General features: G+C 43.6%; 1 protein-coding gene across 19 annotated transcripts in view; it reads right to left on the bottom strand.

Moving 5' to 3' along the window:
• LOC116584022 (conserved oligomeric Golgi complex subunit 2-like) overlaps nt 1-18,012 on the bottom strand; it is a 29,754-nt gene extending 11,742 nt beyond the window's left edge. For 2 of the 19 annotated variants that reach the window (XR_004283019.1, XR_004283018.1), the window contains exons 1-8: nt 17,572-17,621; nt 16,338-16,499; nt 14,912-14,974; nt 12,610-12,690; nt 10,894-10,997; nt 8,526-9,978; nt 7,400-7,714; nt 5,718-5,844 (exon numbers count right to left, since the gene is read on the bottom strand). Coding sequence is in view for 7 of the 19 variants with exons in the window: in XM_032332009.1 (XP_032187900.1) it covers nt 7,490-7,732; nt 8,526-8,634; nt 14,912-14,974; nt 16,338-16,369 (447 nt within the window). In the remaining 12 variants the exon portion in view is untranslated. Of the gene's footprint in view, nt 1-4,868; nt 5,845-6,496; nt 7,733-8,525; nt 9,979-10,893; nt 10,998-12,609; nt 12,691-14,911; nt 14,975-16,337; nt 16,500-17,571; nt 17,622-17,973 lie in introns of those variants that run through there. The other 17 variants (XR_004283015.1, XR_004283016.1, XR_004283017.1 and 14 more) reach the window with 17 other exon arrangements.
• Between the last annotated feature and the right edge of the window lie 4,150 nt (nt 18,013-22,162).

Genomic DNA, 22,162 nt, shown 5'->3' with positions numbered 1-22,162 from the left:
AGCATCTTTATTTGGACCACATATTAAGATATCATCCATATAGTGGTAACAGAGAAGATCTGGAAATTTTTCTCGAAATGGTTCTAAGGCTTTGCTAACATACAATTGACATAAAGTGGGGCTATTTGCCATCCCTTGGGGCAATACTTTCCATTCAAATCTTTGATCAGGCTCACTATGATTTATAGCTGGCAGGGTAAATGCAAATCGTTTTGTATCTGCAGGATGTAATGGAATTGAGAAAAAACAATCTTGAATATCAATAACAATAGAAGACCAATGTTTGGGCAGAGCAGTAATTATTGGCAAACCAAGTTGGATAGGGCCCATTATCTGCATTTGCTCATTTATTTGACGTAGATCATGTAGCAAACGCCACTTTCCAGATTTCTTTTTAATGACAAAAATAGGAGTATTCCATGGTGACGTAGATTCTTGAATATGCCTTGCTTTTAATTGTTCCATAACTAATTCTTTTGCCGCTTGCAATTTTTCTTTTGTCAGCGGCCACTGAGGTACCCAACGCGGCTCTTGTTGTTTCCATGGTATACGAATTGCCTCAGTGGCCGCTAGAAAAAACCCTGGCCCCCCATGGAGGGTGGTTCAGGGCTTCCCTGCTCTTTGGCCCCTAAGCCTTGTCCCGGTTTGTAACTCATTTTCTTCATAATAGCCTGAGAAGTCTCACTGTATAATTTGGCAGTAGTTAGATGCATATTCATTTGTTCTAATACATCACGCCCCCACAGAGAGACTGGAATTGCACAAACATAAGGTTGAAAAACACCCCTATGTCCTTCTTCATCTTCCCAATCTAGTGATGCAGCACTTATATCCGGACTAGTAGCTATGCCTAGTCCTTGAAGCGTCTGATTAGCTTTTACAAGGGGCCAAGTTTTAGGCCAATCAAAAAGGTTAAGGATACTTTTATCTGCCCCCGTATCTAAAAGCCCCCAAAAATTTTTTCCTCTAATCTTTAATTTAAGCATGGGTCTCTCTTTCATGTCCATTGTTAGACAAGCCAAGGAAGAATCTGTGGAGCCAAAACCTCCTTTCCTCTCTCGATCTGAAGAGGCATACTGTTCATGACGGCTAGGGAGAATCAAAAGCTGGGCAATCCGATCTCCAGGATTTATAATGTTAATACCCTTAGGGGAAGATACTAGAATTTTTATTTCACCTTGAAAATCAGGATCAATTACACCAGGGTGTATCTGCAGCCCTCGTAAAGTAGAGGAACTCCTTCCTAACAGGAGCCCAACAGTCCCTTTTGGGGACCCCCCACTCAAATCAGAGGGTACAGCCTGCACCCCCATTTCAGGAGTTAAGACCAATCGGGTGGTGGCACGGATGTCAAGTCCCGCGGCCCCTGCCGTGGCTCGTCTGGGTTCTGTGGGCTCTGACTCCCATGATCGGATGGTGGATAAGCCCATCGTGGCTTGACTGGAATCGACATTGCCACCCCGTACATTTGATTCGGGCCCCGGGAGGCTGGGCCCTGTTTCCCGTTTTTTGAGGCGCCCCACTTGTTGGATGTTAAAGGCTTACCATCAATATCAGTTACAGAACGGCATTCATGTGCCCAATGATTTCCTTTTTTGCAGCGTGGACAGAGGGAAGGTTTACCACCTTTCCCAAGCTGTGGGCAATCCCTTTTTATGTGACCATCTTGACCACAATGAAAACATTTTGTGCCTTGTTTCCCTCGATTTTTTCCCCGCATAGCTTGCGCAAAAGCTGCAGCCATAACCTGCCCTTGTATCACGGGGCCTGTAACATCCCTGCAAACTTTAATATAGGAAGGAAAGCGTCTTTGGACCGCCAAGGCCTAATGGCTTCGCGGCACCACTTATTAGCATTTTCATAAGCTAATTGCTTGATCCAGGGGCATGGCTGACTTCCACATCTCCAAACATCCTTCCTGCAACTTGCAAAAGTCTATCAACAAAATCAGCATAAGGTTCGTTCGGTCCTTGAACAACCTTAGAAAGCTGACCCTGTAGATCACCCACACCTCTCAATGTCTTCCATGCCCTTATGGCTGCAGTAGCGATCTGCTGATAACACAGCGAGAGGATAGTTAGCCTGTACCTGCTGCTCCTAAATATGGTCCTGTACCTGTCAACATATCTATATCCCATTGAGGGTTTCCAGCGGCAGCATTTCTACGAGCAGTATCCTGACAATTATCTTGATTCTGAACTTTCCATTCTAAATATTGCCCTCCGCTCAAAACCGCCTTAGCTAAATTGGCCCAATCTTCAGGAACCAAAAACAAGGCACCCAGCGTCTCCACAATAGCCACCGTAAAGGCAGCTTGAGGTCCATAGGCACTAACTGCCTCTTTCAGCTGCTTCACAAGCTTGAAATCTAAAGGCCGATGGTATCGCTGCCCTTGCTGATCCTCCAAAACCGGAAAAACTCCTTTATCAGGTCCCATAACTTCTCTCCAATTAGCGGCCACACAATCTGAACAATGGCACACCTTCGCACAATGAGGCTGATAAGGTGGCGGCCATTCACATGGCGGAGCTGTGGGGCACTTAGCTGCCCCTGGCACGGAAGCATCCTCAAACCGTTTCGCGCCAGGAGGCCGCGAAACCCTTTTCTTTCTTGACTTTCTAACTGATTTTACTGAAGTAGATGAACTATCAGAAGAATCCGTAGAACTGCTAGAGCTGGTTTCTGGCCCCGAAGCTTTTGTAGAACTAGCTTTCGAAGAGCCCTTCGAGGATTCCTCTTTTAATTTTTCTAGAACTTGTTCTCCTTGCTGCACCACTTGCTTCAGCCGCTCCCGAGACGATTGCAGGCAGACCTTAACAAGGGACCACACCGCCAGCGTCTCTGGAGTAACTGTTGTACTTCGCCGCAAATCCTCCCCCAGATGTTCCCATTGCGGCATATTCAAAAGCCCTTCCTCTATGAACCAAGGGGCAATTTCGCCGGCCTCTTTTAAGAAGGCGCGAGCAGTTTTAGTCTTTAATGGAGTGCCATGGGCTTTCAAAAGGTCTCTCAATGGACCTTCCATTTTATAGCGGGCAAGTTCGTTTCCCATCTTTGGAAACCCTTACACCTCTGAGGAACCTTAAAAAATTGCCCACTAACAATAGTCCCCAGAGACTTCACCCCCGTCTAAAGACAGGAAATAGGCGCGCACTTTAGCTCGTCACCCTAGGGCCCTTTAGGGTGAACTTTCTCGTTGCTCTTACCCCAATCCTCGGTCCACGTCCAGAGTCGGGTTCCCGGGTTTCGGCACCAGATGTCGCTCTCGACCCGCAAGAACGACCCGCAGACGAGGTTGAGTGGCAAACTTCTTTATTGTCAGTCTTCTACATATCTTGATCCGGGAACCCCGCTCCTCAAATTAAGCCCCTTATTATAGTATCAGTAGTTACAAATGCCCAATCACCATATCACGCGATTCACCTAAAACACCAATCAGGAGGACTACTAGTCACCTTATCCATGAGCATGTGAGATGCTCGTGAGCACCTACGTGACTCCATAGGTTTCTATTGTTCTACAGATCTTGTGCCTTTCCCAAAACTACAAGTTAATCATATACCCTCCTTGTGACTCCAGGCATTGAACGTGCGTCGTCCACGAGCGCACCCATTTTCCTTGGGTTAAACATTCACAGTCCCATTATCCTGGGCCTAGTCACCTACGTGACTGCCATCCACAAGTGCATGGCTCCCCACACTCAAAGGCCTTCTGGATGTGTTTGTGCATCGCAGTGTCTGCTGTGTAAGATACAGAAAGAGCACAGTAGTTCAGGGGGAAAATATTTAGGAACACATTTTCCAGGAGGAACCAGGATTCAGTTTGGGTGACTCTTGACCATTTTTCATCTTCTGACGACTGGAAGTGGTAGTTAGTCTACAGTCATGGTTTTAACATGCATTTCGAATGTAATGTTAGTTTCCATCAACATAAAACTATAAGAACTGTCTTCCTAAAGGGCATTCGTGTAAGGCCCGTTATTTTCCAGCTTGATTAATGAAAACAAAATTTTTCTGTAATGCTTTCTTCCTACTCTGTATTAGTTTTCAGGACTGGATTGAAAGTGATTTATTGTGGATAGGGTTATACCTGCTCGTGGAATTTTTTTCTGTTCCTGGGTTTTTAAAGGTGGCAGAGTTGACTTTCTGATTTTAATTCATCTTCACTAGATGAAGAATTCACAAATAGGACTTTTTCTTGAAATAACCATAGCCTGGGGGCGCTTGGGTGGCTCAGGTCATGATCTCAGGGTCCTGGGATTGAGTCCCACATCGGGCTACCTGCTCAGTGGGGAGCCTGCTTCACTCTTTGCCTCCCCCTCTGCTTATGCTTTCTCTAATAAGTAAATAAATAAATAACCTAAAAAAAAAAGAAGTTGTATTTGACTGGAGCTTCATGTGGAGTGACAGATCAACAGAAAGACAAAGGCATATGAGACAGGAAGCAATGAAGGAAAACACAGAGGCGCACAGTATAGACAGATGTTCCTCGGCTTATGACGGCCTCGGCTTCTAATAAACCCATTGTTCAGCTGGAAATCTCTTTAGTTGAAAATGCATGGAAAACACCTAAGCGACTGAACATCAGAGCTTAGCCCCGCCAAACTTAAATGTGTTGAGAACACTTACAGTATTGCACAGTTGGGCAAAATCCTCTAACACAAAGCCTATTTCACAATAAAGTGTCTGGTATCTCATGTAACTTACTAAACACTGCACTGAAAGCCAGAACAGGACGGTTCAAGTGTGTTGGTTGCTGACCCTCGTGATCACGTGGTTTGCCTGGGGGCTGTGCTCGCTGCCCCTGCCCAGCATTACAAAAGAGGACCCTACTGTAGATCGCCAGCCTGGGAAAAGATCCAAACTAAATGCATATCACTTCTGCACTATTATAAAAAGTCAAAAAACCATAAACTGAACCAAGGTGAAGTCAGGGATCTTCTGTACCAGGTGTGTTAGGGAAGGTCAAGCTGCTCCTGTCTGGCCAGGAACCATAGTGGTATGGGGGAAAGTTCCACAGTAGAAAGTTCTACAGCGGAGAACCACTAGGACTCAAGCACCAACGGTCACAGGTTACGCCAGGAAGACTGGATGCTCCTCTGTGGGCGATGAGAAGCCACGAGCGACTCAGGAAGGCTGCAGAGCTCTGGGCAGGTGGGACAGCTGAGGGCTGCAATGAAGAGGGACAGGTGGAGCTGGGAGACCAGGTGGGGAGAGCCCGCTACCCTCGAACAAAAGGCGACAAAGGTCTGGACTGGGATGACGGAGATGGTGGAAGGTAATGGGATATTCATGAAACAGAACTGGAAAGCCATGGAAATGAAATAAGAGAGGGAGGGAAAAACCGAACATGACTTTAATTGCCATCAGTATAAAACGTGTTGAATTAAAATGAATTGGTATTTCTAGACCGATGATGACATCACAATAATGGAAGGAAACCAATTTTGATTTTGAACCTGGTTAAGGAGAAAGTATAGACAAGAGAAAAGCAGAGGCTCTGGAGTCACACAAATGTCACCGTTGAGATTCGTCCCCACTCTTCATTCCCTTCCCTGTAAACCCAGGCAAGCGACACCTGCCTCACAGCACTGGTAACAAATAGGGAAGAGCACACGTTCCCGGGTCAGACAGGACAGCCAGGGATCAGCGGCACATGTGGAGGTGACAGGTGGTCACTAAACTGAGCTCAGGTGCATACACAGCAGTTTACGTCACCTTGAGATAGCTCCTCCTGTGACCTCTCGAAGAAGGCGGCAGTGGTGAGGAACGAACTCCAGGAGCTTATTAGCATACATGATCTTCAGGCCGTCGGATGAGACTCAACGATCTGCTCTACAATCACCTAGCAGAAGGAAGAGCGTTTTATTTTTATTTATTTATTTGTTTGTTTGCTTGTTTGTTTGTGTTTTTGTTTGTTTTTAAAGCACCTAAAAGAGAAGTATGAACTATACACTACAGAGAAAAGAATCGAGTAAACCTTAAAAATGCACTTCGTCCTTCCTCCTCCCCACTCAGTATGCTTTCTAAACAGGAGGTAAGTAGCAACGGCATGAAAATCTAGGTCCCGGGATTTGGGAATACTGCTCCAACCCTGGGGGACACAGAGGCTGAGGGAAAGAGACTGGCCTGAAGCTAAAACATCACACACACTCATCTGCTTCCCTTCTGAGCTTAAAAGCGAAATACTGTATCTGCAGACAACAGCTCTGTACCATCTTCACCCTGGCCTTATCCTCTACCGTCTCCAGAACAGGGAAAGGGCTGAGATGAAAAGTGATGGAAGAAAACACATCTTATTTTGCTTTAGTATTTTATTTTTTTTGGTGAGGCTGAGTTGCAGGAGGTATTCGCCTTGTATGACAAGGTATTCACCGTGTATGACAAGCATACAAACTTAAAATACAAACGTGGCCACAGTTCATTTAACGACACGGAAACGTAAAGTACTTCCCTAATTTAGCATATTAGATTCAGTTCAATGAAAAGGGCATAAATTAAATAACTAAAATATTTTCATTTAGTGACAAAGAATAATGTGATCTTTTTCACCCCCACAGAGAGAGCTATGAACTATAATAGGATACATACAAAGAACTGACAGATCATTTACTTTTAGTAGTCTTAATGAAGCTGAGAAGATTACTGAAATTAATCCTTCAATTTCACTTCTATCACTGGGATACTGTCTCGTTTTAAAACTGGAAGCCTTTCATCCTGAAGTCATGGTGGGTAGCTTTATACTTACCGGACAGAAAGAACACTCGCACTGGCAGGTGACTGGAAGAAAGCCCTCAAACGCTGAGACTGGCTTCATGACTTCTGTCAGCCTGAACTAGATGAAACCGACGCTCTCTAAGTTGGAAGCTGCTGATTGCTGGCGGCCTCACATGGTGCAGCCCATACTCCGGCCGCTCAGAGGCAGGATACACTGACTCCCTGTATTTAACTGTATCCTTATAGGTCAAGAACACTGGGTAACCAAGTTCCGGACTTAAGGTACTACCCCGCTAACTCGCCCTTAAAAGCCCTTTATCTTTGAATATTCCCTCCCTCCCACCTTCCTAGCCTGGCAAACTCCCCCATGGTCTTCAAGACTTAGGCCACATCAATTCTGCGAAGACGCCTCCCCTCACAGACTTTCCCTGCGCACAGAGCTGTCTTCCAGCTCCTCCAGTGGGCACGGGCGCCTTGGTGGGGTCACGCTTTTCGGCAACTTCATTAACGTATAACTTATGGAAATCGAAATTGACCTGAAAATGTTCTGATCCGTACCTTCTTCCTAGGCAAGTCCCTCACCCCTACTAAATTAAGATGATCCCTGAGTTATGGCATCACTGGAAGAGACCAGAGCGCATGCCTGATTCCTGCCATGCTGATGGGCACCAAGCGGGACCAACCTTTTCTTACAACCAGAAGAGCAGGAACTAAGAGCATCTTCAAGGAAGAGCCCTGAGCTCTCTCGCACCCAGTCAAGAAACGAAGCCAGATTAGATGCTCTGTGTTTGTGGAATGAGGTGCATGGGGGCACAAACCTCATCCATGTACGGTTTCACCAGTACTTGACCAACTAACGCCTCTGCATCCCGTGTCTTGTCAATTGTAGCGTAAGTCTGGAGGCAGTGCCGTATGATGTCCACATTGGAAGTCTGAAGCCCTTCTAGCAGCAGGCCTCCCAGGGACTGCTGCAGCATGGCCGTAATGTGGGCTATACGCTGCAAGAACAGAGAGACCAGGAAAGAAGGTCCAGGCACAACAGTTTCTAAAAGCTCAAATATATGTGTATAATTTATATACATATGTGTTATATATATAAAGCGAGCCTCTAATTCTACCAGAATATATGTAAGATTAAAATCCCAACATTTCCTAGAGAATAACAATGAATCTCTTCTCCCCATGATTGCTTTCTTTCTTTTTTTTTTAAAGGTTTTTATTTATTTATTTGTCGAGAGAGAGCACAAGCACACAAGGAGGCACAGGCAGAAAGAGAAGCAGGCTTCCTGCCAAGCAAGGAGCCCAAGGTGGGACTCGATCCCTGGACCCTGGGATCATGACCTAAGCCAGAGGCAGTGGCTTAACTGACTGAGCCACTGAGGCGCCCCCTCCCTATGATTTCTTTGAAAGTAAGTCGGCTTCATCAAAGTGAAGTTTAGACAATTACTGAACGACAAAAAGTTATTTGCCTCTTAAGCTACGGAGTAAATCTGACAAACGTGCATTTAAACCCAGTCAAGGGCTTTGGATAAATGAACTCTGACTACATCATATGATGTGTCAAGTTACATGAAATTCAGAATTAATTTTACTTGCATAGTTTGGAGACTACGCTTGTGTCTTTACACAAAATCTATCTAGTGTGACATAATGGAAGCAGGGTCCCAAGCAGGAGACACTGAAAAAAAAAAATTCAAAGCTAGTTTCAAAATCCTGTAGAGTAGCAATTATCAGGGGCAATGCTAGGTCAAACCAAAATCATCCAGGAAATTCGCAAACAGCAAATTGAAAATCGAAACCTACACTTACTGGTCTTACTTTGTCCAGAAGAGGCATGCCTTTGCTCTGAACAGCATGAAACTGTAACTGGTTAAATTCTGTGGCAATTCTCTCCAAAATCTGTCTAGTCCAGAGAGGGCTAGTAGAGACAATTAGAGAAGTGTAATTCCCAAAGTTAAAACCTGCCACCCCCACCGCCCCCCATGCCTCACAGCGCTCAGGCACCTGCACCTGCACGCCATCAATTTTCAGGACAAACTGTCTGTGCAGCAGGCCCCAGGTGCGAGGGGTGAGGAGCGGGGAGGTCGTAGAAGCCACCGACGCAGCCTGGCCCGGGCCACAGGGCCCAGGCAAGGGGATGGAGCTATTTTAGGTCAGTGTGGGTACAACTGCATGTTTCCACCACGTTCCTCGGGCTCTCCCATTCGTGCCCTTCTTCTCCCTTCTTCTCCCATTCTCTAACCCCCTCCTCTCTCTTGCCCTGTCCTACCGTTCATACCCGAATCCCCCTCTTCTTCTCCGCCTGCCTCGTTCTCCCTCCCAAGTACCTCCCCAGTACCAACTACTGCTGTCTCCTCAATCAGCTAAAACTGACCGCCTAGCAGCAACCTGGGAAATTGCTCAGAGCAGCGGACTCCAAGTTTACATTTACCCAACGGCAGAAAGAGCAAGCTCGGTGCTCCGGGAGCTGGTGAGAAATCACTCACAGTGCATCTGCCATCAAGTGGACTGGATACACTTCCCTCTTGCCCCCCACATTAGAAAGCGTCAACCCCATTCAAAAGGAAGCCGAACACTGAAAGAAAAAAAAAAAAACACAACAAAGGCCCCAAAGCCCCTGCTGGGCTCTATGAGGCATCCCACATCTGAGGATGGGCAGTCAGGTAGTGAGGAAACACACTGTAAGGAAACCCAAAATCTCTGGAGACCTGCCACGGTGTGCCCCGTCCCAGAGCATCAGAACTGGTGTGGAGGGAAGGCAAGCGCTTGGCATGAACAGCGCCGAAGCCTAATCCCAACCTCTACTGACTGATCCCATGCGCATTTCCTATTTATCCTTATCTCGGCATTTCTGGGCCTGGCAGAGCATGATGGATTTACCGTGCGCTGACGCTGCTCTGGCTTTCCTGACTCTAGAGCTCAGAGCTGCTCTTCTGGAGAAAAAAGTCCTCCAAGGTAATTCTGAGCAAGAAAGCGCACAATGTCTGTTTATCAAGGACAGTGTTGCAAAGGGACAGGATTGTAGACACAGAGCTCACTGAGGTGTTTCTATCCGAGGAGCACAGCAGCAACAGCAAAGACGGGAAGAACACTGGAGGGCCAGCTCCCCAGGGGCCGAACGTGGACATGGCTGGAGGGGCTGCAGGCGCTGCCAAGGGCCGCAGCGAAGCAGAGCCGCTGGAGACACACGGGCTGCAGAAGGGCCGCGTACAGACTGTCTGCTAAGTGTGGACGAATGGGGCAGAAGCACGAGTGCAACGGGCTAGAGACACAAGCACAGTGGAGGCTGACCACTTAGTTGAATGCCTTGATGTGAAAGGGGGCAGAGACCTAGGACTAGAGAATCGCTTCCTTTGGGATGTGTCCGTTCTTAATCTCCATCATGAGACATGTGGAGCATATGGTCTCTCAAGTTCCTTCCAAATCTAAAACCTTAATTCCTAAAATTTAGAAACCTAACTCTGCCTGCAGGGGGAGGGACTGTTAGCCTCACACAACAGAGCACTCAGGGTACCAGGCGACCTTGACGCAGGCAGCCCAGCTGGTATGTGCAGGACCAGCCCCGGCTACTCCCACTGCACCACTGTGCGTCTCACGGTGCTGACAGGACCTAACTACTCATTTTCTGAGTCACTCATCTACCCTGGCTGATTGAAAATTCACACCAGGAAGGGAACAAGACAATCACAGTATAACAAAGAGAGCCATCATCTTTTTCCTATTTCATAAGTTTTTTCTTTCCTGTTTGTAAATTTCAACTGGATATGTCCTATACTGTTTCATAATAATATAATGCTGGTGCAAAATACATCAATGGTAATACTCTGGGCATGTCTAGGGAAAAAAATGAGATGGAGAAAAACCAAGATGAATGGTAGGAATGCCTTAAAGATCAACAGGACTTTGCTAGTCCTCAGGGAAGGTGATTCCAAATATACTTTTCCACTGCAAGCATAATGACGTGTTGGAACTGTGGTCTATAACCAAAGGGTTTATAGGAACGTGTTATAGATTTCACCATTTCATGCTCTCCACTCTCCTGGAGCTACATTCTAGCCACAAACCTGGATTTTCTTCTTGTTCAGAAATGAATTCTAACTAAGCCGTCCCCGCCTAATTAGACTGGATGTGAAGTATTAATTTATGTGCTACTTAGTTAAAAAAAAAAAATGCTTACCTGCTTGCTTCTAGTGCAGAGGTTTCTTTAGAACTTTGTGAATTTAAGATTTTTTCAATCTTTTCAACTGATCAAATAACTTGTATAAGCCTCAACACACACATCTATAAAAATAAAAATTAAGCAAACAAAAAACGTCACCATCTTTACTCTTAATCATCTTTACTTCCCATGCTAAATGCAGGAAAATATAAGACCAAAAGTTAACTTCAAATATATAGGGCATGCTATATTTTGAATATTTCTATAAAACACAGAATTCTCAAGAATGCAAATCTTAGTTCTAGAATAAGCATACTTCCATATTCTATTGCAAGTTTATAGAGAAGAAAAAAAAAAAAACCCTAGACTTTGCTTTCTCATATTCTATACTCTTATTTCTTCTTTTCCCCATCCTGAATCTTTCTATGGGCATTTCTTTCCTATTTTTTTAAAAAGATTTATTTATTTGAGAGAGAGAGAGACTGCATGTGCGCGTGCAGGGGAGGGGCAGAGGGAGAGAGAGAATCTTGAGCAGACATCCTGCTGAGCACAGAGCTCAATGCGGGGCTCAATCTCATGATCCTGAGATCATGACCTGAGCCAAAATCAAGAGTCGGACGTTTAACCAACTGAGCCACGAGGCACCCCTCCATTTGTTTTCTTATGGCCCTTTATTCATGTTTTAACTTTGGCTTCCGATTGTACTGACCCTCTCAGTTTACATGTGCATATACCTATATGCCCAAGCAACAAATCATTAAAGACCTTTTACACTACAAATATTATCAAAGAGGTTGAGGGACATTATGAAAACTCTCATCCTTAAAGAACAAAAAAATACAAAGTCATCCATTCAATAAATAGTTACTGAACACCCCTGGGAGCTCGACATTCATTCCGACGGGGGGGTCGGCGGGGGGACACGAGAAAATAAAGCAAGAAATACACCCTGCTCTCACAAAGCTTACTGTTTTGTCTGGAAGCGCACGACAAGCATTCTTTGGACAAAAGCTGTGAGGAGATCCAGAGGGGAATTAAACAGAAGGTCCCTCAAACAGGCTTCTCCCCACTGAGATTTTAACAAATATGCTAATAATACACATAGAAAACATTGTACAGAGCAGCAGGCGAGAGTCAGAAGCCCAGACTCCCAATGCCCACTGTGCCCCTACATCGTTATGATCATGAATGACATCGGGGACACTTGAAACTGGAGATAGCACTAAGGGGCACACTCCCAGGGTGAGCCCTCAGATGTACAGAGCCGTTGCCTGTCTCACACACCTGAAACTAAGCCAACACCGCATGCTAACTACTGGGAATCGAAAAAATTAAAGTGAACACCAGAACATAAAGGACACAGGATCAGAAAATAACAACAAACCTACGGTAGAATCCTGAGTTTGCTTTGGAAAGCCCACTTCTCCCCTAGTCTCTAATATAGGCCTATTTTCTTTACAGGGCCGCTGACAATTTATACAGTCGTTAACTGTCAAGCGCTGCACCGACAACAGTTATCACTGTTTCTTGTTCTGGAAAAAGTGGGTGATCTTGAGATCGTGTGGGTACCTCTGAAATTCTGTCTTCTTATTTCAGGTAGATGACGTGACATAATGCATAAAATGCACATGCGTGAGAGCTTTGAAAAAAAGCTGAATAGTGCTGACAATTTCGCGGAGACAAGAGGAGAGGGCTTCAACTGGCATGCAGCATAAGAAATCTACTGGAGGGTACCTTTTTCTTCCTTATGTCCTCATGTTTACACATTCGTTCATCTACTGCCCGAATTCCTTCACTGACAGATGACCTGAGACTCTTTATAAAGAAAACGTATTACAGACATTGTTTTGTCACATTATCAAGTTCCTACATCTCATTCAATTCCACAGAACTTAATACCTGTGCACCAGTACTATGCAGATATTGACAAACAAAACAAAACAAAACAAAACATGATATACCAAACACAGTTACTGTTGAGGGGACTCATGATCTGGGGGCATAATGACACGAAGGCAGGGTCGCATGGCCAGAAGAAGAATGACACATATACAGTAAAAGTTATGGGGATGAGGGGGCTTAGAATGGAGAACAGATAATACGCAGCAAAGTACAGGAGAGTCTGGAAATGCGACGGGGCTCGAATCGGACTCTGAAAGCCATGTGTACACAGCTGCCGAGGTGGGGAGGGGATGGGGAGCAGATGTAAGTGCAGACACGCTCAGGGGCAGGGTCAGACAGGCACACAGCCATGTGCACTGCAGGCTTCCTTCTGGAGAGAAGCAGAAATAGGAATGGAGGGCCAACTTCACTGAGATGAGGTCTTTAGGTTCTGCATATTTTGGAGAACGAGAGAATGTCAAAGCACTGATGCATGATGATGAAATGCGGGTATGGAAATACCAGGAATCAAGAATGAAGAACAGAAGACCAGAAAAAGGCAGAGCACAGAGGTAGAGAAACGTGTCCAGAAACTAATGAATAAAGAGATAATTAGGAATTAGGGCCAAAACAAAGGTTAACAGAAACAACTAGAATGAAGTAGGCATATCACAAAAATTCCACAGGAAGGTGAATTAATTCACTCCATCAACATTATGAAACACCTCCTGGACGTCAGTATTGTGGCAGCCCACAGGGATACAATGAAGACAGATATAGTCGTATCCCTCAGTGGTCTGAGAATCTCATAGAACAGCTTCAGAGTTGGGACCAGAAAGGCAGGTCAGGCCTGTGGCTGAGCAGGACCAAAGTGGCCATAAAAACAGGCCACGGAAAAGGGAGGGGATACGGTGATGGCAGGGGGTGAGGCGGGACGGGAGCCTGGGTAAGTAGAGCAAATCTGCCTCCAGGGAGGGGGTTCGAGAGAAGAGTGGGAGGCCAAAGGAAGGCTAGGCTTGGGAAACAACACCACTATGAGGCCCCGGGAGGAAGAGGCACACCAAGGAGGCAGTGGGAGAGCCCCACAGCGGCTGGTGTGGAATCCAACAGCGGACCACGAAAATCCCTTCCATTCCAAGGAAAAGTACCTTTAACAAGATTTTGTAAAATTCAAATGAGACATAAACCATGGAAAGTATTGTCTACCTCAAGGCACAACTCAAGATTTTTACCTGTTTCACGAACTCTTTCCTGCCTGCCCCTCCCCTAGGCTTCTCAGCACTGATATTTCCATTACTCCCCATTTTTCTTGGTTCTAACCATGTACTGTGTCTTCCCTTAAATTATGTTCTCCTTATATTCTCTCTAGGATGCAGGCACTGTCTTAGGGGAGGGACGCACGAGGCCACTCAAGCTAGAGGAGACACACAAGGAAGGATGGTGTCGTTTATGACAAGTTTACGACAGGGCATCAGAACGGACAGAGGCCGTAAGTCAGGGCACCAGACACAGACGGGGGGGGCGGGGGGGGAGACAGGGCAGCACAGTTTTCTGTTAGAAGTGATGCCACAACTGCCCCTCCACTGTTCACCCAGGTGGAGTTCCTATTCCCAATGGCTTAGAGGTGGGGAGTCCCATTCCCACAACAGAGATTTTTCTGAGAGAACATGCAAATGTAACATTTATTAAGTATTACATTTTATTTATATTATCCTTCAGTTCCATTATAGGGATTACACAGTTTTTGTAGATCAGCCCAGGAACCTAACCACACGTAGATTACGTGGGGTGGGGGGGATATTTACAAGATTACAAACTGTTAAAATACAAGTCATTCGTAAGTTAGAAACCACTTACATATGACCAAAGTGGCATTAATAAGTTGAATTTGGAAATATGCTTCCTCTCCCCTGACATTTTAAGGTTGTCTACTCTGAGAATATGTCTTCTTCAAATCGAACATGTTTTTTTAGGTTTTTAGCATATGCAAAAACAAAATCATTTACAACTCTTCTGAAGGTGAATATTATAATCATGAACCGTTAAAATACAACCACCAGTACCACCAAACTAACAGATGAAAAGAATTCTTAGAGAAAAGCCGACGAGGACAACAGGCGTCACAGCAGACTGCTTTCATTAATTGGGGACTTACCAGAACTTCTCGTAACTGTCCCAAAGGCACAGAAAGTTGATTGAGGGCTTTGTCCATGCCAACCTAAAGGCAAAACCAGGTTGGCACAAACACATCACGATAAGGAGTAATAGTGACGTATCTATTTAACGATCAAAGCAGTACCAGATTTAAGTTATTTTTTTGGCACAACCGTATTTTGCTACATAACTAGCTAAACAACAGAAGTGTTATTTGGCCATTAATGTTGTTCATAGAATATGAAAAAAAATCTGTTGAAATACATAAAACTATAAAAATAAGGGAAGTCATGAGAAACGAAAGTTTCCTTAAGAACAATTTGCCTTTAGATGACATTTTAAATGAATGTGAAAAATTTTCACAGAAGGTGAACAGTTCTCTGTCTGTAATTGATGATACTCAGCCAGCTGATGTGAAAGTCTGACGGGCTACGTCTCTCTTAAACATTATTATAAGCCTTGAGAAAAATAGAAATTAAACAGAAGTAAAATTTTCTAGGTTTTTAATCCTATTGGGATATTTATCTTAGTGGTATATTTCCCAAAAGCAAATGTGCATAATTAATTTTATTTTTTTTAAGATTTTATTTATTTATTTGACAGAGAGAAATCACAAGTAGATGGAGAGGCAGGCAGAGAGAGAGAGAGAGGGAAGCAGGCTCCCTGCTGAGCAGAGAGCCCGATGCGGGCCTCGATCCCAGGACCCTGAGATCATGACCTGAGCCGAAGGCAGCGGCTTAACACACTGAGCCACCCAGGCGCCCGCATAATTAATTTTAATGCTTCTTGAAATTCCCACGGAGCTGCAACTTTCTGTGCTTCTCTGGACAAACAGATTTAAAACAAAATGAAGCATCAACAAGGAGACTTTTCTGCCAAGTAACAAAATTCAACATTTCTAAATGGCTTTTACAAACAATTGATAAGCTCACTGCAAATCATTCTTATATTTTTATAAAACCAAACTTTTTAAATATCAATATTGGCCAATGTTCCCTCAACCTAGCTCTGGCTAACAGATATACCTGGGAGTAAATTAAACATTGTAAGAGTGGTGGACATTTGCTCCTACAAATTAGTCTAAATCAAGGAAGACTTCAGGGTAATCACTTAGCAACTGATAAAACAACCCCTTGGGTATTTTATCCTTTACTTTTCACTGTTGACTAATGAATTTGAAACATAATCAAACTAGAGCAACCTTAAATGAATAAAAACTAAAACAAACAAAAAAATGTATTCCAAAAAGTTTAGTTCTTTTATTAATGAAATTGGTAATTTCTTCAAGTTTCTGGTGGGGTTGGTGGGGTAATCAACTGAAAGGCTTCTAAAAACTCTGCCCTTTTAATAAATATGAAGGAGAGAGAAAGTGTGTGTGTGTGTGTGTGTGTGTGTGTGTGTGTAGGACTTGTGAATTTCAGGTTTACCAAGTTTGTGGAAAGGTTGACAAAATCTGCATAATCCTTGTTGATGAGCTCGACCATGGCTATTTTAAGAAGTTTATAGTAGAGTTCCAGATCTCCTCTTAGTTCCTCCAGCTGGACACGCTTCCTACAGTCAGACCCAAAGTGATCGACGTCGAAATCTTCCTGAAAATCAAACCAGAAAGAAAAAATGATTGCACTGATAGCACATCTTACATAGAAAAATAAGATCAGAGAAAGAATAAGAGGCCGTATTACTGCAGGGGAACACACACAGGGACATCAGGGGGTCTGCTCACTTCCTAAGATTATGGGAAAGGGGGCCCCTCACCAAGACCATTCTCTCCTGTTGCCTAACTCTACAGGCATTTTATTTCTTTTAATTATACATTTCAAAGAGGCTCTTCTCAAAATAGAAACAGCTTTTTCTTCTTAATTTTAAAAGTAACAAATGTTCACTGTCAAACTTTCAACCAAACAAGAAATACTTATGTAAGAGAGAAAAAAAAAATCACCCACTCTCTAATGCTCTGCAGTTAAGCACTGTTAATGTTGATTTTTCTTCACTATTTAACACAGTGATTCACATCCTTCCAGACTTTGTTTTGGTCTTTCTCTTTACTTTTTTTTTTTTTTAAGATTTTATTTATTTGAGAGAGAGAGATGGAGAGAACAAGTGGGAGGAGGGGCATAGGGAGAAGCCGGCTCTCTGCTGAGCTGGGAGCCTGATGCCAGGGTTCATTCCAAGACCCTGAAATCAAGACCTCAACCGAAGGCAGACGCTTAACTGACTGAGCCACAGGTGCCCTAGTCTTTCTCTTTAAAATATAAATTACTTTTGGGGTGCCTGGCTGGTTCAGTGGGTTAAGGCCTCTGTCGTTAGCTCAGGTCATGATCCCAGGGTTGTGGGTTCAAGCCCCGCATTGGGCTTTCTGCTCAGCAGGAAGCCTGCTTCCCTGTCTCTCTCTCTCTGCCTGCCTCTCTGCCTACTTGTGATCTCTGTCTAATAAATAAATAATTTTAAAAAAAATAAAATATCAATTACTTTTTAAAGAAACTGACATATAATGGACACATGTTAGTTTCAGGCGTACAACATAAAAATTCCATATTTTTATCTGTTGTGAAATGATCACCCTAAGACTAGTTAACATCCATCACCAAACATACACATTTTTTTCTTGTGCTAAGAACTCTTAAGCTTTAGCAACTTTAAATATATAATAATATACGGCACCTGGGTAGCTCAGTGAGTTAAGGCCTCTGCCTTCGGCTCAGGTCATGATTCCAGGGTCCTGGGATCGAGCCCCACGTCAGGCTCTCTCCTCAGCAGGGAGCCTGTTTCTTCCTCTCTCTCTGCATGCCTCTCTTCCTACTTGTGATCTCTGTCAAATAAATAAATAAAATCTTAAAATATATATATATATATATATATATAATATACTATGCAGCCATCAAAAGAAATGAAATCTTGCCATGTGCAATGACGTGGATGGAACTAGAGGGTATGCTGAGTGAAATAATCAGAGAAAGACAATTATCATACAATCTCCCTGATATGAGGAATTTGAGAGGCAAAGTGGGGGGTGTGGGGGTAGGGAAGGAAAAATGAAACAAGATTGGATTCGGAGGGGGGCACCTGGGTGGCTCAGTGGGTTAAAGCCTCTGACTTCAGCTCAGGTCATGATCACAGGGTCCTGGAATCGAGCCCCACATCGGGCTCTCTGCTCAACGGGGATCCTGCTTCCTCCTCTCTCTCTGCCTGCCTCTCTGCCTACTTGTGATTTCTGTCTGTCCAATAAATAAATAAAATCTTAAAAAAAAAAAGATTGGATTGGGAGGGAGACAAACCATAAGAGACTCTTAATCTCACAAAACAAACTGAGGGTTGCTGGGGGGAGGGGTGTAGGGAGAGGGTGGTGGGGTTGTGGACATTGGGGAAGGTATGTACTACGGTGAGTGCTGGGAAGTGTGTAAGCCTGACAATTCACAGACCTGTAACCCTGGGGCTAATAATACATATTTCTAATAAAAAATAATAAAATAAATATACAATAATACACAGTATTATTTACTACAGTCACTATGATGTACATTACACCCCCAAGGCTTATCTTATTAACTGAAAGTTTATACCACTGGACCCCTTCATCTATTTCCTCCACAACCTCGCCTCTGGCAACCACCAATCTGTTCTCTATGACTTCATTTTGTTCTGTTTTTTAGATTCCACATGTGAGGGAGATCATACAGTATTTCTCTTTCTCTGTCTGACTTATTTCACTCAGCACAATATCCTCAAGGTCCATCCATGTTGTTGCAAATGGCAAGACTTCCTTCTTTTTATGGTTGAGTAATATTCCATCGTATACACACACATTTTCTTTATCCATTCACCCCGTTGGTGGACACTTTAGTTATTTCCAAGTCTTGGTTGTTGTAAATACTTGTGATACTCACTACCATGAGTGTGAGTCTTGCTGGCCGCTAGAGCCAGGTGATCTAGAGGTATACCCTGGGTAGCAACTGCAAACCTCGGGGCATCATACGAGCATTCAAGCTCCTTTCCAGGAGATACCAGAAAGCAGAAGCGAGGTAGAGGGACAGCGCAAAGATGGTACCCATCAGCTCCATCTTTGGAGAATACCTTACTAGGCTCCCAGATCCATGTTAAATTAGATGCCTGCCCCTCAGGGCTTTAAGATAAGCAAATAAGCCTCTTTCACAGAAATATGAACCCATTTCAGTCTGCTGCTTCTGTGCTGAGTTCCAGGGTGGGTCAGTCTACTCACGCGACTGCTTTAAGAACCGTTTCTCAGTTTGCTATAGCCTTGTGGGTCTCATGGGTGCAAGCTCTGATGGCTTTCAAAGCTGGATGTTTTGGGGTCTTGTCTCTTAGATGTACGTCTTGGAAGTTGGGGTGCCAGAAGTGGAGCTCAAACCCTTTGCTTCTCAGTGAGAATCCTGGGGTTCTGAGTACCCTCCCAATCCCAGGTCGCTGTACCAGGGGTGGGGTTTATGGCAAGACTGATTGTTACTTCAACATAGGTTTTTTTCCTTACTCACCTAATGTGTAGGAGTCACTCAGCTAGTTGTAGGGTTTTTTCCACAGGAAATTTTTCCATATGGAGCTATAGATTCAGTGTGTATTTCATAGAAGAGATGAGTTCAAGATTCTCCTATGCCACCATCTTGAATGGAAACCCCAGACCTTCTCTATGTATGTGTGTACACACACATATGTGTATACACACACACACACACACACACACACACAAATATTCATGCTCTTCTTAACTATTTCCCATCTAGGGGCACCTGTGTGGCTCAGTGGGTTAAGCCTCTGCCTTCGGCTCAGGTCATATCTCAGGGTCCTGAGATCAAGCCTCACATCAGGCTCTCTGCTCAGCCGGGAGCCTACTTTCCCCCTCTCTCTGCCTGTCTCTCTGCCTCCTTGTGACCTCTCTCTCTCTCTGTCAAATAAATAAATAAAATCTTAAAAAAAGAATAAAAAATAAAAAATAAAAACCCATTCTATTAAAAAAAATTTCCCATCTAAAAATATAACTTGAATGTCTTTACGTAAAACACATACATTTCTATTAATATTTTATGTGCATGCTGAGTGTCCCATTGAACAGATGTTCCAAATCTTTCATAACCTATTTCCAAGTATTGGTCTCACAGGATTAGCTATCCTGTGTTTCCCCTTTACAATACTGTGATACCCCAGTAGGCTTATATGCTTAGAGGCAATAAATTACTATCTACTTCCCTTGTGACTCTGCTACTCCATGACCTGTTTAGTCAGCAAGAATCAAATGTGATGATTCCCAAACTAGTTAAGGACACCTACACTTACTTCGTAATTATATAGCTTCATTAAACACTATGTAAACCAACAAAATATGACTGCAAAAAAATAATCACTGTTCTTTTGAAAACTAACACAGCTACTCTGGAAAGATTTGATACAAAGAAATCAATAAGAAAATTTTTGCTAAGTTAAGTATGGGTGAGATGACCACGTACCAGGCAGGGAGGGAGTGATCACAGGATTCTCACTCAATTCAGGTTAAAGAAACTGAAACTGAATGCAAAAAAAGACAACATAGAAAGCTTTTTTAAAAAAGATTCTTTTTATTTATTTGAGACACAGACAGACAGTATGAGCAGGGAAAGGGGCAATGGGAGAAGGAGATTCCCTGCTGAACAGGGAGCCCAATGCGGGACTCCATCCCAGGACTCCGAGGTCATGACCTGAACCGAAGGTAGATGCCTAACCCATTGAGCGACCCAAGTGCTGTGATAACTCAGAAATCTAATCTGCAGGCCAGTTTCCAGAGAAAAGACCTGGCACTGTTTCAATGGAGAATAAATGTACATATATTTTTTCCAAATAAAATGCTAAAAACTGTATGTACCATTCCCTAAGAGTACTTGTTTAAACTGACTTTTTTAGTTAATCAACCAAAGACTGACCCTGCTAGTGTCGGAGAGAAGGACTTCATACCAAACCGTAATTTCACAGTCATCTACAGAAAGCCACCTGCTTCTTACACTGGTGACCAAATTAGCCTGGATGGACCTTTCTCTCCTGAGACCATCTCAGACATTACATCATAGTTATGTAGTACATCACGGGAGGGGGTCTCGGTTCATAATCCTGGCCATCCTACTCACCAACTGTATACCTTTAGGTCGATCACTTTCCCTGCCTCAGTTACACATTGTTGAAGTTCTTGAACTTCATGATGGCATTCTAAATTGTACAACTGGGGTGCCTATGTGGCTCAGTTGGTTAAGCATCTGCCTTTGGCTCAGGTCATGATCCCAGTCTCTTGGGTTTGAGTTCCACATCAGGCGCTCTGCTGAGCAAGGAGCCTGCTTCTCCCTCTGTCCCTTCCTCCTGCTCCCGCACTCTCTCACTCTCAAATAAAATCTTAAATAAATAAATAAATAAATCATATAACTTAGCCTCAGTGAACAAATGCTATTAGGTAATATTAGTCCTCAACTTACCATTTATGCATTTGTTCTCAGATAAACAAAAGTTGCATAACACATGACTAAATAACTCGGAACATCTGTGAATACTGGGTTAGGCAGCGTTTGCTGTGAAAAGCAAACCCAAACTCACAGTGCCATAATAGAGACCCATTTCACTTAACCAAGAATGGTTTTACTACTTTAGGAATGGTTTTACTTTATAGTGTAGATTTCCCAAGTATTCAAAAAGAAAGTATTTACAACCCATACACTTACGGTCAACTGATTTTTCACAAGGATGCCGAAGACCATTTAATGGGGGGAAAAACAGTCTTTTCGAGTGCCTACTACTGGGACAAGTGAATATCTACATGCAAAAGAATGAACTTGGAACAGCAACGTCACACATACACAAAAATATAACTCAAAATGGATCAAAGATTTAAATGTAAGAGTAAAAACTGTAACACTCAGAGAAAACAGGTGAAAATCTGTATGACTTTGGATCGGGAAAAGCTTTCTTAGACATGATACACAAAGCAATAAGAAATATTAGATAAGCTGAACTTGATCAAAATAAAAACTTTCGTGTGTCAGAGGACACTACTGGAGACCGTGAAAAGACAACCCACAGAATGGGAGAGAGTATCTGCAAATCATTTGTCTGACAAGGACCTAATAACCAGAATATGCAAATAATACTCTTAGAACTCAACAACAAAAAGACAAATAACCTAATTTAAAAACAAGCCAAAGACTTTTGAATAGACATTTCTCCAAAGATGATACACAGACGGTCAAGAGCACATGTCGGGATGTTCGACATCCTTAGTCATTGG

Source organism: Mustela erminea, unplaced genomic scaffold (assembly GCF_009829155.1).
Source record: "Mustela erminea isolate mMusErm1 unplaced genomic scaffold, mMusErm1.Pri scaffold_51_arrow_ctg1, whole genome shotgun sequence".
Lineage (NCBI taxonomy): Eukaryota > Metazoa > Chordata > Mammalia > Carnivora > Mustelidae > Mustela > Mustela erminea.
The sequence above is the reverse complement of the archived record's forward strand: the minus strand, read 5'-3'. Positions and strand labels throughout refer to the sequence as shown.